The following is a 22,001-nucleotide window of genomic DNA, read 5'->3' as shown; positions in this document are numbered from 1 at the left end:
GCCTCCCAACAAGTGCTTCTTTAACATCACTAGCTTGACGGTTGTTCCTTACTAAGGTTGAGGTTGATAGTGCTTCACCTCATCTCCTCTCACCTTGAACTTTCTTCCTGTGTCTTCATATGTTAGTTCGAGATGCTCAAAGGAAAGAACTCTGCTTACTGTGTATGGCAATATTGGGTGGTGAGATAGCACTACTTTGTGTCCGGGTGAAAAGCCTCCAGTAGAAATTTTCTTGTTCCTCCACCCTCTAGGTACTTTCTTCTTCGGAGCCTCCTCCTTGTTTGATGCACACCCGACACCAAACTTAGGGTCGATGTCAGGAGGTTTGTTGATTGCAAAGGAAGGCGTTGGTTGCAAGCTCTTGTGAGTTTCAATTAAATTTCCAACTTGATGTACCTTCTTTTTCTCTTCTATTCTACTCAAGCATGAAATAGAAGTCTTTGGGATTACTTCATTGGGTGGTTCCTTTAAGTTTGGATTGTTGGCTTCAACCTTCATACAATTCTCTTGATCACTTGAATGATGTATGGTCTTGAAAACATAAAAGACTTGATGTTCATCATACACCCTTAGCATTAACTCACCCTTTTCAAATTAATAAGGGCTCTTTCAGTGGCTAGGAAAGGCCTTCCTAGAATGATTGAGGCATCTTTATCTTTTTCCATGTCAAGAATGACAAAATCCAATGGGAGAAAGAATTTACCCACTTTGATCAAGACATTTTCAACCACTCCATGTGCATGCTTGATTGATTTGTTTGCCATTTATAGAGCTATGTGTGTGGGCTTCAGCTCTTGAATTTGCAATCTCTTCATCACAGATAAAGGCATTAGATTAATACTTGCTCCTAATTCATATAAAGCTCTATCAAAGGTAGTATTGCCAATAATGCAAGGAATTTGAAAACTTCCTGGATCTTTCTTCTTTGTTGGAAAGTTTCGTTGAATAATTGCACTACACTCCTTAGTCATTACAACGGTTTGACCTTCCTTCAATGATTTCTTCTTGGACAACAAATCCTTCATAAATTTTGCATATAAAGACATTTGTTCAAGAGCTTTTATGAATGAAATGTTGATGTACAAAGTCTTGAATATCTCCAAGAATTTAGAATATTGCTTCTCCTTGTTTTCTCTTTGGAGCCTTTGAGGATATGGAATTCTTGGCTTGTACTCATGCACTAGAATTCTATCTTTTGGTGTGGCTTCTGTGGGTTGAATATGTTGCTGGAGAGTAGGTTGCACGTGCTTTTCTTGAAGATTAATACCCTCTGGAGTTTCTTTTCTTACTCCAACAGTGAACTCCTCCTTCTTAGTTTCTTCCATCTTTTCTTCTCCTACCACCTTTTTACTTCTCAAGTAAATAGCCTTGTACTCCTTCCTTGGGTTTGGAATTATGTCACTGGGGAGAACATTTGTGGCTTTCTCCAACTGTTGAGTAATTTGGCCTACTTTCACATCTAAGTTCCTAATTGAAGCACCTTAATTCTGGAAATTAGTTTTTGTTTCCTTCCTGAAGCTTCTGGTTTCTTTCATGAATGCTAGTGTGTTCTGAGATAATTTTTCTAGGGCAAGCTCAAGACTAGAAAGCCTCTGTGAATTCTGCTGGGTTGGTTGTAAGGAGAACGGTGATTAGTGGGTATGGTTCAAAGAAGGGTTACTTATGTTGTGGTGATTGAAGGTATGATGTTGGTTGTTGTTAAACTGATGGGGTTTGTGGGTGTTATTAAACTGGTTTAGTCTCTGGTTTTGGTTTTTTCATCCAAAGTTTGAGTGGTTTCTCCATCCTGGGTTAAAGGTGTTGGAGTAGAGGTCATTTTGAGGTTGTATTGAAGGATTCTCCATGTAATTCACTTGCTTTAGAGATGGTTGTCCATACTCCATGCCTTCACCTGTAGAATTTATCTTTTGAGAGTTCACTGCTGACACTTGCATTCCTCTTAGATGTTGATTGATTGCATTTATTTGCTGGAACAGAATTTTGTTCTTAGCCAAGAGTGTATCCAAAACACCTAACTCCATGACTTCTTTCCTTGATGATCTTTCAGAAGAGTAGAGAGATATTGATTGTTGGCCACCATCTCAATCAATTCTTGTGCTTCTTCAGTGGTCATCTTCATATATAAAGAACCTCCAGCCAAATTGTCCACTGACATCTGTGAGGTGAGAGTGATCCCATCATAAAATATCTGCTGCTGGATCCAGTCAGAAAATATATCATCCAAATATTTTCTGAGCATCTCTTTAAACCTCTTCCAAGCTTCATATAAGGATTCTCCTTCTTGCTTTCTGAAGGTCTGAACGTCAATTCTGAGATTAGTAAGTCTTTGAGGTGGGAAGAACTTATTTAAGAATTTATTGACCAAATCTTCCCGTATAGCTATACGCTCCTTACGTTGATTCTCTTGCCATTGTTTAGCTCGATCCCTTACAGCAAAAGGGAAGAGCAGCAGACGATATACTTCAGATGAAACGTCATTTGTCTTGACCGCATCACAAATCTACAGAAAGTTGGATATAAATAGATTCGGATCCTCCTATGGGCTTCCATTGAATTGACAGTTCTGTTAAACCAATGTGACAAGCTGTGACTTCACTTCAAAATTATTGGCTCTGACAGTAGGCGTGATGATGCTACTTCCACAATTTTCTGGATTGGGATTAATGTAAGACCCAAGAGTCTTCTTAGGTAGGTTGACATTGTCATTCACATTATCAGCCATGTGTGGTTCTGAGAATTCTTCCTCAAACACTTCTTCAATCTCTTCTTCGACTCTTTGGTTTCTAGTTTGTTGTCCATGCCGCTGAAGAGTTCTTAATCTTATTATACTGCATAGACAAAACCAACAAGAAAATTAAACTGGAACTCTCTTCACAGTACCGAAGGAAATTCTCAGGAGAAAAATAAAATGAATAGTAAATATAAATTTTTTTAAAGAAGAAATAAAATAAAAAAATAATAAAAAACAAAAAGAACTAAATCTAAATTCTAACCTTTAAAAAAATTAGAAAATAGATTTAAAAATTCAAAATTTAAAAATTAAAACACCAAACTTAATTTCTTAAATTAATTATGTACTTTAAATAATTAACTAACAAACTTATAAATTTAAAATTTACATCAAATAGATTTGAATTCAAATCTTTTAAATTTAAAATTAAAAAAGGACACCAAACTTAAACTCTAATTATATCTTAAAAATTTAAATTTTAAATTTTAAATTTAAAAATATATATTTTTCAAAAAAAAACACCAACTTAAATTTAAATTTTATGTTAAAAATTTAAATTTAAATTTTTAACTTTACCAAAAAAAGCTAATTTAAAAAAAAAACAGAAATTTTTTTAAATAAATAATGACAAAAGAACTTATGTAAGAGGAAAAAAAAGGAAACGAAAAAAAAAAAGAAAAAAATAAAATAAAAAAATAGTAAAATAATAATAAAAACGAGAAGAAAAAAATAAAATTGAAATAAATAAAAAAATTAAAAAGAAAAACGCGGAGAGGGACGTAAAAAAAACTAACGTAAAGAAAAAAAATTATAAAATAAAAAATTTAAATAACTTGAAAAATATCTAATTTAGACAATTCGTAGTTATCAATTTCAATTAATCTTCGGCAATGGCGTCAAAAATTTGATGGTAAATTTTTACAAACTACAAAATACCAGCAAGTATATCGGATCGTATCAAATAATAAACTTAAGTGAATGAGCGTTGATCCTACAAAAATTAACGGATCAAGCAAGTAAAATTAATTAATTAATCTAGTCGGACTAATAATTTAGGGTTTTGAAAGCGATTAATTATAAATAGAAATTGAATGAAGTAAAACAGAAGCAAATAGTGAGTATAGAAAAAATATATATTTGAGAAAGCTAAGGTTTCAGAGATGTTAATCATCTGAATCAATACTTTTCAATTTCCATTCTAATCATGCAACGATTCTTTTATGGCAAATCATTTGTAATTAAACTCCAATCTTTTGGTGATTCAATTTCTCTTTAACCTAATTTAATGCTAATTCCTTAGTCACTTAATCAAGAAAAGAGTTAAAGAACGTTTCTCATTTATAAAATGACACCATTTATAAGAGTTTAACATAGTTGATTCTATATCACTTATCAATCCAGTTTCAAAACTTACAAATTATAAGAATCGGTTTTCAAGCTTAATTTAATCAATCAATTTTTCAAAAGAGTAATAAAATTCAAGTCAGAGAAGAATTATTTCCCAACACATTCAAACCCTTTTGAGATGAAGAACGAAAACTGTTTCTTAAAAAGGAATCAATTACATATGAATTAGAAAAAGAAAAAGTAATTGCATTAATCCATAGATTAACAGTGCTTCTTACCTTAACCTAGGAGAGTTAGAAACTTATGCTTGTTCTTGAAATCCTTAAGAAATTAAAAAATTGTAAAGTGGTGAAAAAGAGAAAAGAGTCCCCAAATAAAGTGTCTCCCTTTGTCTTAAATACTAATCTAAAGATAACCGAATTCAAAATTTAAAATTCAAAATTAAATTAAAACTAAACAAAATCAAATTTTTTTCTAATTATTTTTCACCGAGAAGATCTCCCTTGATTGTTTGGGATCATTAGTAATCATCAGCATTTGATGAGCTTGTGAATGATCCTTCAAAGATTTAAAATTTGAAAAGTAAAAGGTCTTAAGTTAAGGTTCTGGAAGGGCTTTCTTGGAGTTGTACGTGGAAAATTCCATGTACGATGTAAAAATCTAATAACGTATACGCGTGCCCGAAAAGTTTCTTGTTGGGTGTACGCGTGCTTGCTACGTTGTACGTGAGATCTTCAACGTACTACGTGAGAGGTGGTTGTCACGCGTACGCGTGACATGAAAATTATGCCAACATAGTATGTGAAAACCCTAGCGTCCTACGTGGAGCGTGATGGTCACGCGTATGCGTGAGGCACGCGTACGTGTGACGTGAGAGTTGTCCCCACACCCTTCTTCCAGAGAGTTTTTTCTTTTAGGATGCTTTCTGTTAATTACAAAAAACTTTCTGTTTCTTGCTCTGCGTCCTCATTTTTATTCTATTTCTTTCTATTTTTTTATTTTTTGTAATTAATAAAATTCAACTAACCAAAATAATATTTATTCTAACCTTAAATTTATTGATTATCCACAGAAATTCTTAATAAATTTATTAAAATAAAAAAACACTAAAAATGCACGCACATCAATTAAATATTCAAAGAGTAAATATTCTAAAGATATTCTTTTTTTTTAAATAAAAATTAATAAAAATTTAATTTTAAATGATTCTCTAATATAAAGATTTAATTATAAATTTTTAAACCATAAAAATTTAATTAAAATTTGATAAAAATTAAAAAATAATTAAATAATTAAATCTAAAAAAATATATTTTATGATTTAATTATAACAGTAGGAGACTCTCGTAGCCAGGCGTGCAACCACCTCCCTTCCCATGTTTTGGCTTCACACTATGAAGTTGGTTACTTGTAGGGCTGGAAGTAATTTGAGTTGTGCTGAGCTAGATCAGATTTAAGTTTGATTCACGAAAATTTAGTTTGACCTACGACTTAACACATTAACAATTGAGCCTATTTTTTAAGCTCAAGTTCGGCTCACCGTAAGTTTAGAGCTGGCTTAAATAACAGAACATAATCTATAATTTTATATCAATAAATTATAACTTAAATATATTAAAAAATATTTAAAAAGATTAATTTTATATATTAATTATCTATCAATTATAAATTTTTTATTCATATCTTACGTCAAAATTATATATAAAAAATTACTATAAAATTTTAATATATATATATAATTCATGAGTTATTGATGAGCTTATCTAAACTCAAATTCAACTTATTTAATTTATTAGTTTAATTTTAGACTCAAACTCAACTTACTAGTTCACGAATTTAAACTGACTCATGAGTTGATTTGACTCAGTTTCAACAGGCTGAGCTGCTTGAAACTTGAAAGCAATAAATATACATAAAGCCTATGTAACCTATCATTATTATTTTCAGATTAGAGGTCCTAATATGTATTTTTGGAAGTTCCTCCTCTCTTTTCAAACAGCGATCCATCCTTAATTAATTACTTTTAATGTGTAATAATGATGCAATATCACCGTAACTAATTAATAAGCAAGATAACGATAGGTCTCTTATTCTAGAATTTTAGATCATTTTTCATTGTACAGCTCACATATTTGAAAATTAAATATATAATATAAAATTAATTTTAAAATATTGCGAGTGTAGAATAATTTTAAATATATATTCAATTAAATAATATTATGTTGTAAAAAAAACAGATATAATTAAATAATTATTATATAAAATATTTTATATTATTAATGTATTAAAATTAAATTCAAATATAAAGATTTTACATAAATATATATATATATATATATATATATATATATATATATATATAATCAACTATAATATATTTATATAAATATATATTATTTAATTTAATATATATTTTATATTTTGATTTATATTGTATACAAATGATTGATTTTTAAGTGTATATAGGTAGCATTCTTGAGATATATATATTATTGTATGCATATATACTAGGTGAGAGATTGGGTTGAATGTATTTATTTATTTGGCCATGAAATTATAAAAAGAAAGATTAGATAATTAATTTTTATCATGATATTATTTTTTTTAAATTTAAATTAATTAAAAAAGATAACATAAATAATTATATTCTATCTTTAAAGACTTTTAATTTTTGACTATTTAGACCAACAAAAATTAAAAAAAAAATCCATTAACAATACTCTGAAACACGTTTACCATGCACTCCTCCAACACAACAAAAGTTATCTAAAGATTCACTCCCACCGCATGGTTCTGAAAATCGAACTGGACCGATCGGTTCAACCAGAAAAATCAGGAATTGGTCACCTAATTGGTCCGGATAAAGTCAGAAATCGCCTGATAAAAAATCAGTAAAAAATCGGTCGAACCGACGGTTAACCGGTGAACCGGGTGAACCGTACGATTTTTAGTTTGGATATTAAACTTCAAAACGGCGTTGTTTTGAAGGTAAAAAAAAAAATAGAAGCTAAACGCACGAACCCTAATCCTAATCTCAGTCTCAACTCTCAACTCTCACACTCTCACAAGAGACACCATAGCCACCACGGGCAGACCCACTGTCGCATAGCCACCCAAGACGGAGCAGCCCCTCTTCGCTGTCGCATAGCCACCACCATCGCCACCGCATTTCACTGTCCCATAGCCCCTCTTCGCCGTCCTACAGCCCCTCTTCGTCGTCGCCGAGCTCCTCTCCTCTATTGTCGTCGCCGAGCTCGCCTCCTCCATCGTCGCCCTTACTCACTGCCGGTAATATTCTGCCTTCCACCTCGCCTCCTGTTTAATCGTCGCCTTCTCTTTCCACCTCGCTGCCTTCTGATTTTCTGTGATTGATTTTATGATTTATTAGCTTGCGATTTGTTCATCATTTGTTATCTGTGCTTGATTTTATAATTTTTCTGTTCATGATTTGTTAAGTCTGTGTTCATGTTTTGTTATCTGTGTTCATGTTTTGTTATCTGGATTCATGATTTGGTATCTGTTCATGATTTGTTATCCGGATTCATGATGAGGTCATCAGAAAAATTCTGTTTGAGTTGTTGTTCATGATTTGGTATCTGTTCATGATTTGTTCATGATGAAATGAGTTGCTGCTTCATGATTTTGGTTGCTGAATTATTTATTTGTTCATGCTGGATTACATGATTTTGGTTGCTGAGAAACCTAGATTGACTGATCATAAGCCTGATGGAACAGATACTATTGACACTAAAAGAATCCTTTTTGAAGGCTTCTAAGATTATGGATAAGGAACTGAAACTGCATCCTGATATTGATTGCTTTTGTAGCGGGACTATAGCTGTTACCTTGGTTAAGCAGGTAAGCAATATAAATAATAACAATGTTCAATTGATAATACTTGAATTTGTTTTATATATAATTGTTACCCCTTATGTTTTCTAGGGCAAGGACCTTGTTATTGGAAATGTTGGGGACTCCAGAGCTATATTGCATACCCGAAATCATGATAATAATCTTATTGTTGTTCAATTGATAATTGACCTCAAGCCAAATCTTCCAAGTATGTATCTAGTTTCTTCTGTCCCTCTCTTTCTCCTTTTCATATCTCTGTGTGTGTTCCTTATGTTATTATTGTTTAATCTGAAAATGGAACACCTTTGACTATTTCCTTTATTATTCCTTACTGCTGAACAACATACTCTGTAAAATCACTGTTCAATAATGTTATGTAGCATTTACCACTTATGCTCTATAGTATTAAGCCATGTCCACCTAAGTGGATCAAATAAATGATCCAACATTTTCTAAGTTGCAAGTTGTTTTACCTATCTTTTTAGCCCTTCTCTGGATCATTTAGACATAAGTGTCATGTTATTTACTTAGTTTTGATTTGTATGCTTGTGCTTGTGCATTTTTAGTCTTGTTTCAAAGATGTATGTATGGAAGAATACTATATGTATATGCTGCATATTTATGCTTAGGTGCTGACTCTACATAGCTCTCTTCTTGAAGTTCTATTCTTTATTATATGAAATTTCAAATTTTATTAAGTTAAAAATGATTAAATTTATATATTTAAAATTATTTTTAGATTTTTTAATAATTTTATTTAATATTCCGGTTGAACTCCGACTGAATCCCGGTCGAACCAGTGAACCATTGAACCAGTGACCTCACCGGTTCATTGACCGGTCCGGTTCTCGCAATCCCACCAGCAGCCACATATGAGCATATTATCCTTCTGGTTGTTTCTTTTACAAGAAAGTAAAATTAGGATTACTCTGAAATTTGGGTATTTTTTTCTTTTAATAATTTTTTTCAGTTAGTTGACTGTAGTTGGATGTATTTGTGGTTAATTATTTATATTTTTCTTTTTAAAAACATTAAAAACCTGGTTGGTTTTCTTTTTCTTTTTTAATTTCTATTTTAATATTTTTTCCATAAAAAATGACATTGCTTTACTGTTTTAGGAAGGATTTCTAAAAATAAAACGAATTCTAGTTCGATTCAACTGATTAATTTCTAATTAGTTCGACGGTTCAAAAGTTCTTTTAAAATTGGCAGTTATGCTTTATGAATAAAAAAAATATGTGAGTAAATACCCATAATCATCCCTAAGATTCGTGCAAATACTCAATCTAATTCTCAAGATCTCGATTTTTCCATTATAGTTTTCCAAATAGAGCTCCAGCACTCAAAGTGATCCCTGGGAATATTTTTGGTGATGAGTCATCACCGGAGCGCTGACGTGGCCTCAGTTTGCCACATGGGAGGGCTCCAATGGCTAGCTGAGCTGGCTAATTTTCCATTTGTACCCATGTTAGTCCCTCCCACTATACTAACCCTAAATCCCCAAATGTTCGTAAACATCATCTCTTCTTCTTGTTCATCGTTCTCTCTCTTCATTCTTCTGTCTGGGGCTGTTACTCATGTCGATGATGGGTGGTGGTAGCACTGCAGGTGGAAGCTCTGTTCGTTCCCCACCTAGTTAGAACCGGACGAGAACCCAACCAAGAGCAGAAGATCGGGGCCACCAGAATGGTGCGGCTGTGGCTGCCGGCCGGTTCTCAGATGGTCTAGCACAGAATCAAATCCGAACAAACCGTTTTATGGTTGCCCCAATTATAATGTGGGTTAGAATATTTATTTGTGCTGTTATGATTGTGCTTACCTCACTGTTCTTCTATTGTACTTCTCTGAACTTTGATCACTTCTTGGTTACAGTCAAGTGGGAAGAAATGGTGTGGAATTTTTGTGTGGACTGGGAATGAGGAACAGGTTGATAAGCCAGAATCTTGTGGTGATGATTATGAAGTGAAGATGAACTTTGATTGGAGGATTCGAAGGTTGGAGGAGGATGGCCATATGCAAAAAGTGATTACCCATTTGTTAGTGTTAGTTGTGTCTCTATTGATAGTGTTGTTGGTTATCCTGTATTGTAAATGATGAATGAGTTGGTGGTTTAGGGTTCCCTGTTAGCAACAGATGCTGAAAAACTGCTTGTTGATTGAATGAAAATGTTGTTAACTATGAAACTATTGTTGTTTATGTTTGTGCATGAAATGAACTATAATCAATAATGGCTGAATAAGGCAACAAAAGTGATTGGTAAACCACAAAGCATAGTGTATTAAGATAAATCCCATTGTTTATCAAAAAACAACAAAAGATAGATAAAAGGCAGCCAAGGAACATGAAGTTGCTATCAATAGTTTCCTCAAAAGCAAGGCATCTCAAAAAGGTAAAGGATCACAATTCACCGTCTAGTCATTGTCTATTGAAAAAGACTAATTACACAAAACAGAAACCCCTAAATAGATTTATCTAAAGTCTTCAGTTCTTCTTTCTTGGTGGCTTAAATCCTGGGGTTGGGATGAACTTCATCACGTTGGCAAACTTTATTGCTGTTGCTGAAGATGCACCCTGCAAGGGGTTCACTGTTGGTGAGGTTTCCGGTAGAGAGGATCTTCTTCATGGTGATAGCTTAGAAGGCCTTTTTAGTCCAGGATCCTATAAGAGACAAACTTCGCATTAAGTATAATTAATCCACTTAAATCATAAAGGCATGAATATATAAATTTTCAGTTACCTTTTGAGAATCCTCTTTCTCAAACGCAGTAAGCTGAGATATCTCGATCTTCACGTGATTGCTTTCCACATCAGGTTGGCCACCATCTTTTTGGGGCTGCTCAACTTGCTGCTCAGGCACAGGATTTTCTACATCTTTTTCTTCTTCTCAGCCACCTCGGCAGCAGCAGCAGCATCAACATCCCTCTTCTTTTTGCAGTCTCTCTTTGTATGCCCCTTTTCTCCACAACAATTACAGGTAAAAGGTTCCCAACTACCTTTTTAGATGTACACCATATGCAGTATTACTCAATAGTTTTGGATCAACTTTAGACTTTTTAGTTCCAAAACCACTCTTTTCATCTGCATCCATCCTCTTCTTCATCTTTAGTTTTCCAGGTTTTGCCTTGATTTTAGGGGCATGTGGCCTGTTACAGTCCTCTGCCTGCTCCCATAGTGGTTTTTCGGGAATTGGATTAATATGGTGATTATAAGTTTTTCTGTATGATTCCATGGTTAGCCATCTGTGACAGAAGTCCTCTAGCTACTTATTGACACGAGAAAGGGCAGCACAAGTGTGCACACACAGAATACCTATAGGTGCCAAACAGACCGTGTATAGGGTCTCCTGGAAATACTTGATCTCTTGGACAATTTCTGCTTGTTGCTCTTATCTGATATAGTGCTCTGACTGGGCTTCGTGAGCTGGCTGGTTCTAATGGTTTTCTTGGGCTTGGTGGGCTTGGTGAATCTATTGGGCTTCGTTGCCTTTGGGGGGTTGGTTTTCTTGGGAGGGTTGGTTGTCTTGGGAGGATTAGTATTTTTGGTAGGGATATTGGTTTTGGGGTGTGATGGTTGTGTTTGCCATGGAGATGTCTTGTTTTTTGTTGGGACTGGATTTACAAGAATTATTGGGTACAACCTTCGAGGTGGGAGCAACTATGAGTGCATGAGTCTCATTGAGTGGGGGACTCACAGCAGCATCTGTAGTTGCATTACACCCCTCTCCACCAACGTCATCCAAGTATACAACTATGTTATCTCCCTCTAACACTGATAAACCCCATTTGTAAGGTTTATATTGTGCTTGATTTAGGGGATTTTATAACATTTTACCCACATTTATTCAATAAAATAGCATGGTTTTGTATATTCTCCTTTAATTGTGCTTAAGAGTGAAAACATGCTTTTTAGGACTCAAAATAGATAAATTTAATTCCCCTTGATTCTATTAGATGTCTTGATATGTTTGTTAAGTGATTTCAGATTTAGGAGGCAAAGATTGGATCAAGGGAATGAAGAAAAAAAGCATGTAAAGTTGGAGAACTCATGAAGAAATGATGGAAACAAAAAGCTGTCAAGCCTGACCTCTTCGCACTTAATTGACCATAACTTGAGTTACAGAGATCCAAATGATGCGGTTTTAGTTGGGTTGGAAAGCTAACATCTGGGGCTTCGAAACGATATAAGATTTGCCATAGTTGCATCGCGCATAGGGGCACGCACGCGCATAGTACGCGGACGCACCGATGGTGGCACATGATCCACTTAATGCAACTCGTGGCCAGCGATTTTAGAAGCCTTATGGGCCCAATCCAACTCATCTCTGATGCTACTTAAGCCAAGGATTGAAGGGGAATCAAGATACTTTTGATCATTAGTTATAGTTTAGTTTTAGAAGTAGTTAGAGTTAGTTTCTAGAGAGAGAAGCTCTCACTTCTCTCTAGAATTAGGATTAGGATTAGGTTTAGTTCTTAGATCTAGATTTTAATTCATCTTCTTCTACTTCTATCTTCTCAATTCCTTGTAGTTACATTCATTCTTCTTCCATTCTTTTGTTGTAATTTTCTTTATGTTGTTCTTGTGTTTTGTTGAAGATCTACTTTTGTTTCTTCTACTCTCTTTCAATTCAATCAAGGTAATTCATAATAAATGTGTTTCTTTTGATTGTTGTTGTTAATTCCTTTCACTAATTGTTGTTAGATTTAATTCTTGTTGTCAATTTACTATGATTTTCTTTTATTCCTTCCAAGTGTTTGATGAAATGCTTGGTTGGATTTTAGAGTAGAATTTTATACTCTTGGCTCGGAAAGGTAACTTAGGACCTCTTGAGTTACTAATGTCCAAGTGATTGATGATTGGGAGCCATTGACTCTAGTTCTCACTAATTGAATTAGTGGAGAGTTAGGACTTATGGACTTGGATTGATATATCTCATTCAACTTTCCTTTACCATTAGTTAGAGGATGATTTAGTGGGATTAATCCTTGCCAATTCTCATATTGTGGTTAGTAATTAGGATAGAGATCCTTGACCACCAACCCTTGCCAAGACCTTTTTAGCCATTAGTTTACTTTTTAGCATTTAACTTCCATATTTCTTATCAAAACCCCAAAAATAACTCACAACCAATAACAAGACACTTTATTGTAATTCCTAGGGAGAACGACCCGAGGTTTGAATACTTCGATTATTAATTTTAGGGGTTTGTTACTTGTGACAAACAATCTTTTGTATGAAAGGATTATTGTTGGTTTAGAAACTATACTTGCAACGAGAATTCATTTGTGAAATTCTAAACTGTCAAAAATCTAATCATCAAAATGGCGCCGTTGCCGGGGAATTGCAATGGTGTTATGTTATTGGTTATTGTACATATGTGAATATTGTAAATAGCTTGTCTTTTGCTTGTTTACTAGATTTTGTTAATTTTATTTTGTCTTTCCATAATGAATTCTCCCTATGGCTATGAGTTTGGTTCTAGTTTTGTTGTAGGAAATGTGCACCTCAATGATGACACTCATTATGGATGGAACCAACAAAGATGGGAGGAGTCTCAAGGAATTGATCACTCCTATTGGCAACAACCTCTGGATACTTATAGGTATAATTTTCATCCTAATGCATGTCAATTTAACGGCTATGATGACTCTTTTTGTGACACTCAACAACCACCATCATATGCCTATGAATCTCATCCTCAACATGAATCTCAACCATACTCACAAGCCTTTCCACATCAAGCACCTTCCTATAATCCATATCCACCATATGACCAATCATCCATGCCATATTCTTATGACCATTATGAGCAAGAACCCTTAGAACCACCACAACCCTATCAAGATTACTCCCAAGAACCACCTCAATACATACCATCTCCACAATTTTATCAAGAGGAACCACCTTCCTACCATGAATCCTCTCTCCAAAATAATGAACCTTCCTACTCACCCCAAGCCCCAATGGACGATTCTCTCACTTTGTTACTTCAAGGGCAAGAAGCCATGAAGCGGGATACATTTGAGTTTGTGACCAATTTGACCAAGGTGGTGCATGCTCTAGCCCACCAATGTTTGAATACTCAAGTTTCTCCCGTAGCCACATGTGGAAAACCTAAAGAAGAGCAAAGCATGAAGGAGAGATTGGAAACTCCGGTGGGGGATGAGGGATGCCATTTTGTATTGGAACAACTAGAAGAAGCCATGATTATTGAAGAAAAGGAAGAAGTGGTCGAAGATTTAGGAGATGTTGAAAGTCCAAGGGAATGTAGCATCATGGAGCACTCTTCCAAGAAGCTTGATATTGACGTTGAGGAGGGTGCGCAACCTCCAAGGCATATCATCGTTGGAGACTTGGAAGAGGCTTATCAAGAGATGGATTTAATAATGGATGAATTTCTCTCTACAACGGAATCCTCTCCCATTGGACATGAAGTTAAAATTATAAAAGAATGTGCACAACCTCCCATACCCTTAGTGAGCAACAAAAAAGAGAGTGAATTGGAGGAGAGCTACCAAGAGGGAAAAGTTGGCATGGTGTATATCGAAATTGAAGAATATGAAGAGGTTGATCAAGAGATGGATTTATTCATCAATGAATTCCTATCAAAATTGAATCACCTCCCATTGGGCAAGATGAGGTTCTTGAAGACAACACCAAGCCAAGTGAAAAAGGGGAAAAGGTTGAAATTAAAGAAGCTTGCGAAGAGGTGGAAACAACTAAAGAAGAGCCTAAAGAAGTAGACCTTGCATTGTCTAAGTGTGGGGAGGGAACCCCAAGTCACCATCCAACACAACATTCAAGTGGGTAAAACTCTTATCCCTAAGCTTTACTTTCTCACTTGAATATGGTTTAATTGAAAATGATGGTCAACTTAGAGCTCTTTGTGGAGTTAAAAGTATAAGAGAGTTGTGTAGTGGTTGGAAACATCATTCTAAGCTCATGACGGTTGTAAGCTCAAAATTTAAGAGCAATGGTTGGTGTGGAACCAAATGGCATGGGTATAGGAAGTTGTTTGGAAGCTTCTTTGAGAATTCCAAGGCCATACCACCCGGATGGAATAATGACGATCAATTTAAGGACGGGTGTCAAAACAAAGTGTGGGATCCCGGATCGCACAAAGAAAATCAAATTTGGGAGCTCATGATTTGTGGAGAACTCCATCAAAGCTTGAAGATATTGAAATTGAAGAATGGAGCTTATTGGAGATTCAAGCATTGGTGGAAGTTCCAAGATGAGTACAAACACAACCCACCTTGAGAAGAGCTCCCCATAAGTCCAACTTAAGGACTTAAACTAAAAGTGCTAGGTGGGAGACACCCCACCATGGTAAACTCTTTCCATACTCTTTTAGTTTTGTTAATAAGTGAATTGAGTTGCCATTGTAGGTAGATTCTCATTTTCATTTTTATCTTTTGTACATATTGGAAGAATTAGTTTAATTTCTTGTTTTTATTATTTTATTGAGTTTAGTTAGTAGTATAGTACGTTGAACAAGGTTCTAGGGTGTTTTGGTAGCTGTTTGGAGGATTGAAAGGCTTGGATTGGTGCAAGAACTTAGAAAAAATTTTGAAAAATAGAACACCATCCACGCGTGCGCGCACCTAACGCGTACGCGCACCTGAGCATTTTTCGACCATCCACGCGGACGCGCACTGTACGCGTACGCGTGGATGCAAAAAAATTCTACCCCAGCCAAAAACCCGAGAGTTAGGCCTGCACTGTGCGAACATTGGGCCTAAGGCACAAGTCTATGCACGCGTGCGCGCACTTGGCGCGTACGCGCACATGATCTTAAATTCGCAATGCACGCGCACGCACACTGTGCGCGCATGCGTCGATTGCACAATCTGCACCCCCGGTACTTTTACCCGAGAGTTGTGCCACTTTTGGGCTAACATTATGCCTCTCGCCTAACTCGACACACGCGTGCACGCACTTGGCGTGTACGCGTCCTTCGACCAATATGCACATCGACGCGTAAGCACGCATGACGCGTACGCGTCGGTAAAAAAAAAGAGTTTTTTTTTCTCCCCTCCCATTTTCTTTTGCTTATCACATTCGCATACTTCTACTCTTTCCATTTTCATTTAGTTTTTGTAGCATGTTTTTTCGTTTTTTTAAGACATTTTAATAATGGTGTTGCATCTTCCTACTCAATTGTTGAGGATTCCTTGCATTACTTTGGTGCCTCTTGGCTTGTTTCATATTGTTGGGTGATGTTTTTCTTCAAATCAATGCTCAATCTTTTATGCACTTGTGTTCTTTGTGCATTGATATGACCTTATATTGTCTTTCATGGCCCACTCTCTCTGTTCGAACTTGATGCTCATCATGCTCTTCATGCTTTGACCTTACTCTTGTATCAAGTATCATTGATATGCCATTTTCTCTTATTGTTTCCTCCTCTACATGTTGTAGCTACCATGTAGTAGAGAACCATACCTTTATTTGGCATTAGCCCCCGCCTATGTTCTATTTGCTTTGATATCTTTGTCATAGGCTTAATATTCCTTTCCTTTTCTATCCTTTTAGGTTGGCCACCAAGGAGGGAGAAAGGAAAAGCTTTTAAATGGGGCAACAAACAAGTCCTCCGTGCAACCTTGTGAAGAAGCTCATCAATTGTAGCAACCCGTCCACCTTGCTCTTCTTTGCATGCACCGAGGACGGTGCAATCTTCAAGTGTGGGGAGGTCGTTTGACCGATCTCCGTGGGTAACAATTTCCTTGTCCAACACCAATTCTTAGTTTTCTTTGTTAGTTAGTTGTTGCATTGCATGATAGGTTGCATGTTAGTTAGAATTTGTACATATTTTTACCACTTCTTTTTTTGTTAGGACTACTTGGTTAGGGTGATGATTTCTTTCCCAAGAAACCGTTTTAGGGCAACCTACCAGTTTGAAAAAAAAATTTTGTGGAACTTGCTTGAAAGAATTTATTTTGGAACATGGTTTTTGAGCTAAGAACACACAAGCATGTGAGTTTTGAGCCTAATTGCGTGGTTACATCTTATAACCACTTATCGTCCTTCTTGTGTGCATTATTCTCTTTCTGTGATTGTAATCTTTGATTTGTTTGATTCTTTATGTCCATTATTTTGTGTATTCATGCATTTATATGATTGAGGCCATCATTTCATTAGCTCACTTACCCAAATGGCCTTACATTTTATCTTCCTTTGTTAGCCAAATTTGAGCCTATGATTAACCCACTTTGTTCTTAATTTAGCACATTACAAGCCTTAAAGCGAAAAATAATAAATGTCCTTAATTTGGATCTTTGATTGGCTTAGACTAGTGTGTGCGAGTATCATTCAAGTGTGGGAACCTTGGGACATTGGGTGAATAAAAGGGTAGTTTTGTATTATTAGTGTAAATATTGGAAATTGGGTACATACTCATGTATTGATCAAATGTAAAACCTCATGCATTGATGCTCTTATATATAAAAAAATGAGAAAAAGAAAAGAAAAAAAAACAATATGAAAAAGAAAAAAATATAGAAAAAGAAAGAAAGAGAAGAAAAAGAAAGGCATAAAAGGGGACAAAATGCCCCAAAGCAAAGTGTAGCTCAATAAAATTAATGCATGAGTGTTGTGAAATGAAAAGAGAATGCATGAGTATGTGGAAAAGTGAAGAATGGGTAGTTAGGTTAGAACTTAATTGTATAGGATGTCATAGGTTAGGTGGAAAGTCTAAAGCCTATCAAGGATTCAAACTTCAAGCTCACTTGACCAAATATGCATCCTACCTTAACCCTTGCCCCATTACAACCTAAAGAAAAGACCTCATGATAATTGTATGCGTGCATTGAATAATTGTTGATTGTTAGATGAAAAACAAATCTTGGAAAGCATGATTAGGGGAGAATTGAGTGAATCAACCCCAAACACCGAGTGACTAGAGTGCAAACACTTCCGGTGAGGGTTCGATGCTCAATTCCTTGATTCCCGGCTTTCACGAGCATTCTTCTTGCAAGTCTATGTGAACTTCATGTTTATACTTCAATTGGTAGGACTCATGAATCGTTATATGATCCTGGCCCTACTTGTGCATGTATGCCTTGGAGGAATGATTCATTTTTAACCAAGTAGGTAAAACCATTTTGCATTTAGTTGCATCTATTTAGATAATTGCATATAGTTTAGGTTGCATATAGTTTATTTACATTGAATAAATGTTGATACCCTTTGTTTCTCTCTTGGCTTAAGCATGGGGACATGCTTGGTTTAAGTGTGGGGAGGTTGATAAACCCCATTTGTAAGGTTTATCTTATGCTTGATTTAGGGGATTTTATAACCTTTTACCCACATTTATTCAATGAAATAGCATGGTTTTGTATATTCTCCTTTAATTGTGCTTAAGAGTGAAAACATGCTTTTTAGGACTCAAAATAGATAAATTTAATTCACCTTGATTCTATTAGATGCCTTGATATGTTTGTTAAGTGATTTCAGATTTAGGAGGCAAAGATTGGATCAAGGGAATGAAGAAAAAAAGCATGTAAAGTTGGAGAACTCATGAAGAAATGATGGAACCAAAAAGCTGTCAAGCCTGACCTCTTCGCACTTAATTGACCATAACTTGAGTTACAGAGATCCAAATGATGCGGTTTCAGTTGGGTTGGAAAGCTAACATCTGGGGCTTCGAAAAAATATAAGATTTGCCATAGTTGCATCGTGCATAGGGGCGCGCACGCGCACAGTACGCGGACGCGCCGATGGTGGCACATGATCCACTTAATGCAACTCGTGGCCAGCAATTTTAGAAGCCTTGTGGGCCCAATCCAACTCATTTCTGATGCTATTTAAACCAAGGATTGAAGGGGAATCAAGATACTTTTGATCATTAGTCATAGTTTAGTTTTAGAAGTAGTTAGAGTTAGTTTCTAGAGAGAGAAGCTCTCACTTCTCTCTAGAATTAGGATTAGGATTAGGTTTAGTTCTTAGATCTATATTTTAATTCATCTTCTTCTACTTCTATCTTCTCAATTCCTTGTAGTTACATTCATTCTTCTTCCATTCTTTTGTTGTAATTTCCTTTATGTTTTTCTTGTGTTTTGTTGAAGATCTACTTTTGTTTCTTCTACTCTCTTTCAATTCAATCAAGGTAATTGATGATTGGATGTTTGATGGTTTAGAATTTCACAAATGAATTCTCGTTGCAAGTATAGTTCCTAAACCAAGCAATAATCTTTTCATACAAAAAGTTGTTTGTCACTAAAACAAACCCCTAAATTTATAAACCGAAGTATTCAAACCTCGGGTCGTTCTCCCTAGGAATTACAATAAAGTGTCTTGTTATTTGTTGTGAGTTATTTTGGGGTTTTTGGATAAGAAGCATGAAAAGTAAATGGCAATGAAAATAAACTAACAACTATAAAAGGCTCTTGGCAAGGTATGAAAATTAGAAGTCCTATCCTAGTTATCCTTCTCAATTGTGATGAGAATTGTTCATTGCTACCACTTAGTTAACCCTTACTAAATAAAGGAAAGTCAAGTGGATGAATTGACTTGAGCCACAAGTCCTAGCCAACTCCCAAGGAAAGACTAGCTTTAGTGCACTCCAAACCAATTAGCAATCTCTCCAATTACCAATCAACAAAGGAATTAGATAACTCAAGTGTCACTAATTACTCTACCTAGGCCAAGAGGAACAAAATCTATACTATATCTAGAAGAGGCATTTCAACAAACACATAAAAGGCAATAAAAGTAAACAACATAAATTGCAAGAATTAAAGAGAGATCTAACTACAAAGGCAAGAGATCAACAATAGAAAAGCAAAGAAGAATAATTATTATGAATTACCTCTTATTTAATTGAAGGAAATTGGAAGGAACAATAGTAGATCTACAACAAAGCATAAGAACAACATAAAGGAAATTGCAACAAAAAAATGGAAGAATGGTGAATGTAACAACAAAGAATTGAGAGGTAGAAGTAGAAGAAAGAATGAATGAAAACTTAGATCTAAGAACTAAACCTAATCCTAATCCTAATCCTAGAGAGAAGTGAGAGCTTCTCTCTCTAGAAACTACTTCTAACTACTAAACTAAGCTAAACTAGACTAATGGTAACTAACTTCAATTCAATTCTATTCTCCTTTTTCCTTGACCCTTTTATTCCTTTCTCTCAGCAATTGGCGCCAAAATGGGTTCAGAAACCCTTCCAAATCGCCAGGCACGTGTTGCCTTAATGAAGTCATGTGCCGACTTCGACGCGTGCGCGCACGGTACGCGTGCGCGTTCCTGGCCGATTCTGCAATGTGCGCGCAAGCGCCTTGTGCGCGTGCGCGTGCTTGGCTGATTTCTCTTCTTTGACTTTCTATGCTTCTCTCCACTTGTATGCTTCCTTCCTTGCTCCCTTTGATCCATGCATAGCCTATTTCAATCCTGGTATTACTAGCAAACACATCAAGGCATCTTATGGAATCAAGGAGGAATTAGAATTCATCAAAATAAGGCTTAAAAAGCTTGTTTTTACACTTAAGCACAAGTACGGGAGAGATTACAAAACCGTGCTAATTCATAGGTTAAATGCGAGAAAAGGTCATCAAAATACTCTAAATTTAATACAAGATAAACCGTAAAAATAGGGTTTATCAACCTCCCCACACTTAAGCCTTAGCATGTCCTCATGCTAAAATAAGAAGGACTAAGGGGTAAGAGTTTTATTAATATGCAACTAAACTATATGAACCTATCTAAATGCAACTACCTAAAGTGGATGCAAATGCTTAGTTCAAACATATCAATTCCCAAGAGACATGTATAAGCAGAAGAGCTAGGACAATAGGAATTAAGTCCAAACCACAATTGTATTGAATTATCAAAAAGAGTTCAAGCTTGCAAGAATATAGATAATATGAGTGAACACATGTGATTGAACTTTTGAACCCTCACCGGATGTGTATCCGCTCTATTCACTCAAGTGTTTAAGAGTTAATTCACTCAATTCTCTTCTAATCAAGCTTTCCAAAATTTGATTTTCTTCTAACAATCAACATTTCTTCAATGCATGCATACATTCATCATGAGGTCTTTCATTTAGGTTGTAATGGGGTTAGGGTCAAGGTAGGATCATTTATGGTTAAGTGGACTAGAGTTTAGATCTTTGATTAGTATAGACTTTCCCACTTAACTATATAGTGACCTATACAAATTCAAACTATTCTAACTACCCATTCTTCACTTTTTCTTACATATTCATGCATTCTATTCCTTGATTCATAACACTTATGCATTGATTCCCTTTTATTGAACTTCACTTTGGGGCATTTTGTCCCCTTTTATTATTTTTCTTCTCTTTTTTTTATTTTTTTCTTCTTTTTTTTTTCTTTTCATTTCATTTTATTTTTTTCTCTTCTTTTTTTTTCTATTTTCTTTTTATACTTTGTACAAGGGCATCAATTGCATAAGGTCTTATACATTCAATCAATACATGAATATGTTCCCAATTCCTAAATATGAAAGTGTACTACCCTTTTTATCCCATCTAATGTTTCCAAGCCTCACCAACTTTGAATAATAAGCACTCTCACTAGCCTAGGCTAATCAAAGATCCAAACAAGGGACTTTCATTGGTTTTTCGCCTTGGGCATGTAATGAGCTAAAATGAAAACAAGTTGGTTAAGCGTAGGCTCAAAATTGGCTAACAATGGGGAGTAAAAGGTAGGTTATTTGGGTAAGTAGGCTAATGAAATAATGGCCTCAATCATACAAATGCATGAATACAAGAAATAAATGGACATATAGAATCAAGCAAATCAAGGATCACAATCATAGAAAGAGAACAATTTCACACAAGAATGGAAAATAAGTGGTTATAAAGTGTAACCACATCAATAGGCTCAAGTCTCACAAGCTTGTGTTCTTAGTTCAATACATGCTTCACAATATATATAATTCAAGCAAGTTCTATGAAAAGTTTTTACTCAAATCAATTGGTGCCCTATAGATAGAATTCTTGAAAAATTTCATTATTTTGACTAAGCTTATTGTGTATATATATGCAAAAATTAAGAAAATGCAAGTAAAATCCATAAAATCCTAGAATGAAATGCAAAAGTGTTGGG

At 35.1% G+C, this 22,001-nt stretch overlaps 1 protein-coding gene across 1 annotated transcript; it reads right to left on the bottom strand.

Moving 5' to 3' along the window:
• Window positions 1–764: 764 nt before the first annotated feature.
• LOC130957433 (uncharacterized) lies at window positions 765–1,325 on the bottom strand. The gene has a single exon (XM_057884289.1). It carries the CDS (start codon window positions 1,323–1,325, stop codon window positions 765–767), a length of 561 nt encoding a protein of 186 aa, XP_057740272.1.
• Between the last annotated feature and the right edge of the window lie 20,676 nt (window positions 1,326–22,001).

The sequence above is a fragment of the Arachis stenosperma genome, chromosome 10 (genome assembly GCF_014773155.1).
Source record: "Arachis stenosperma cultivar V10309 chromosome 10, arast.V10309.gnm1.PFL2, whole genome shotgun sequence".
Lineage (NCBI taxonomy): Eukaryota > Viridiplantae > Streptophyta > Magnoliopsida > Fabales > Fabaceae > Arachis > Arachis stenosperma.
Note: the sequence above shows the minus strand (reverse complement) of the source record. Positions and strands in the feature narration are given on the sequence as shown.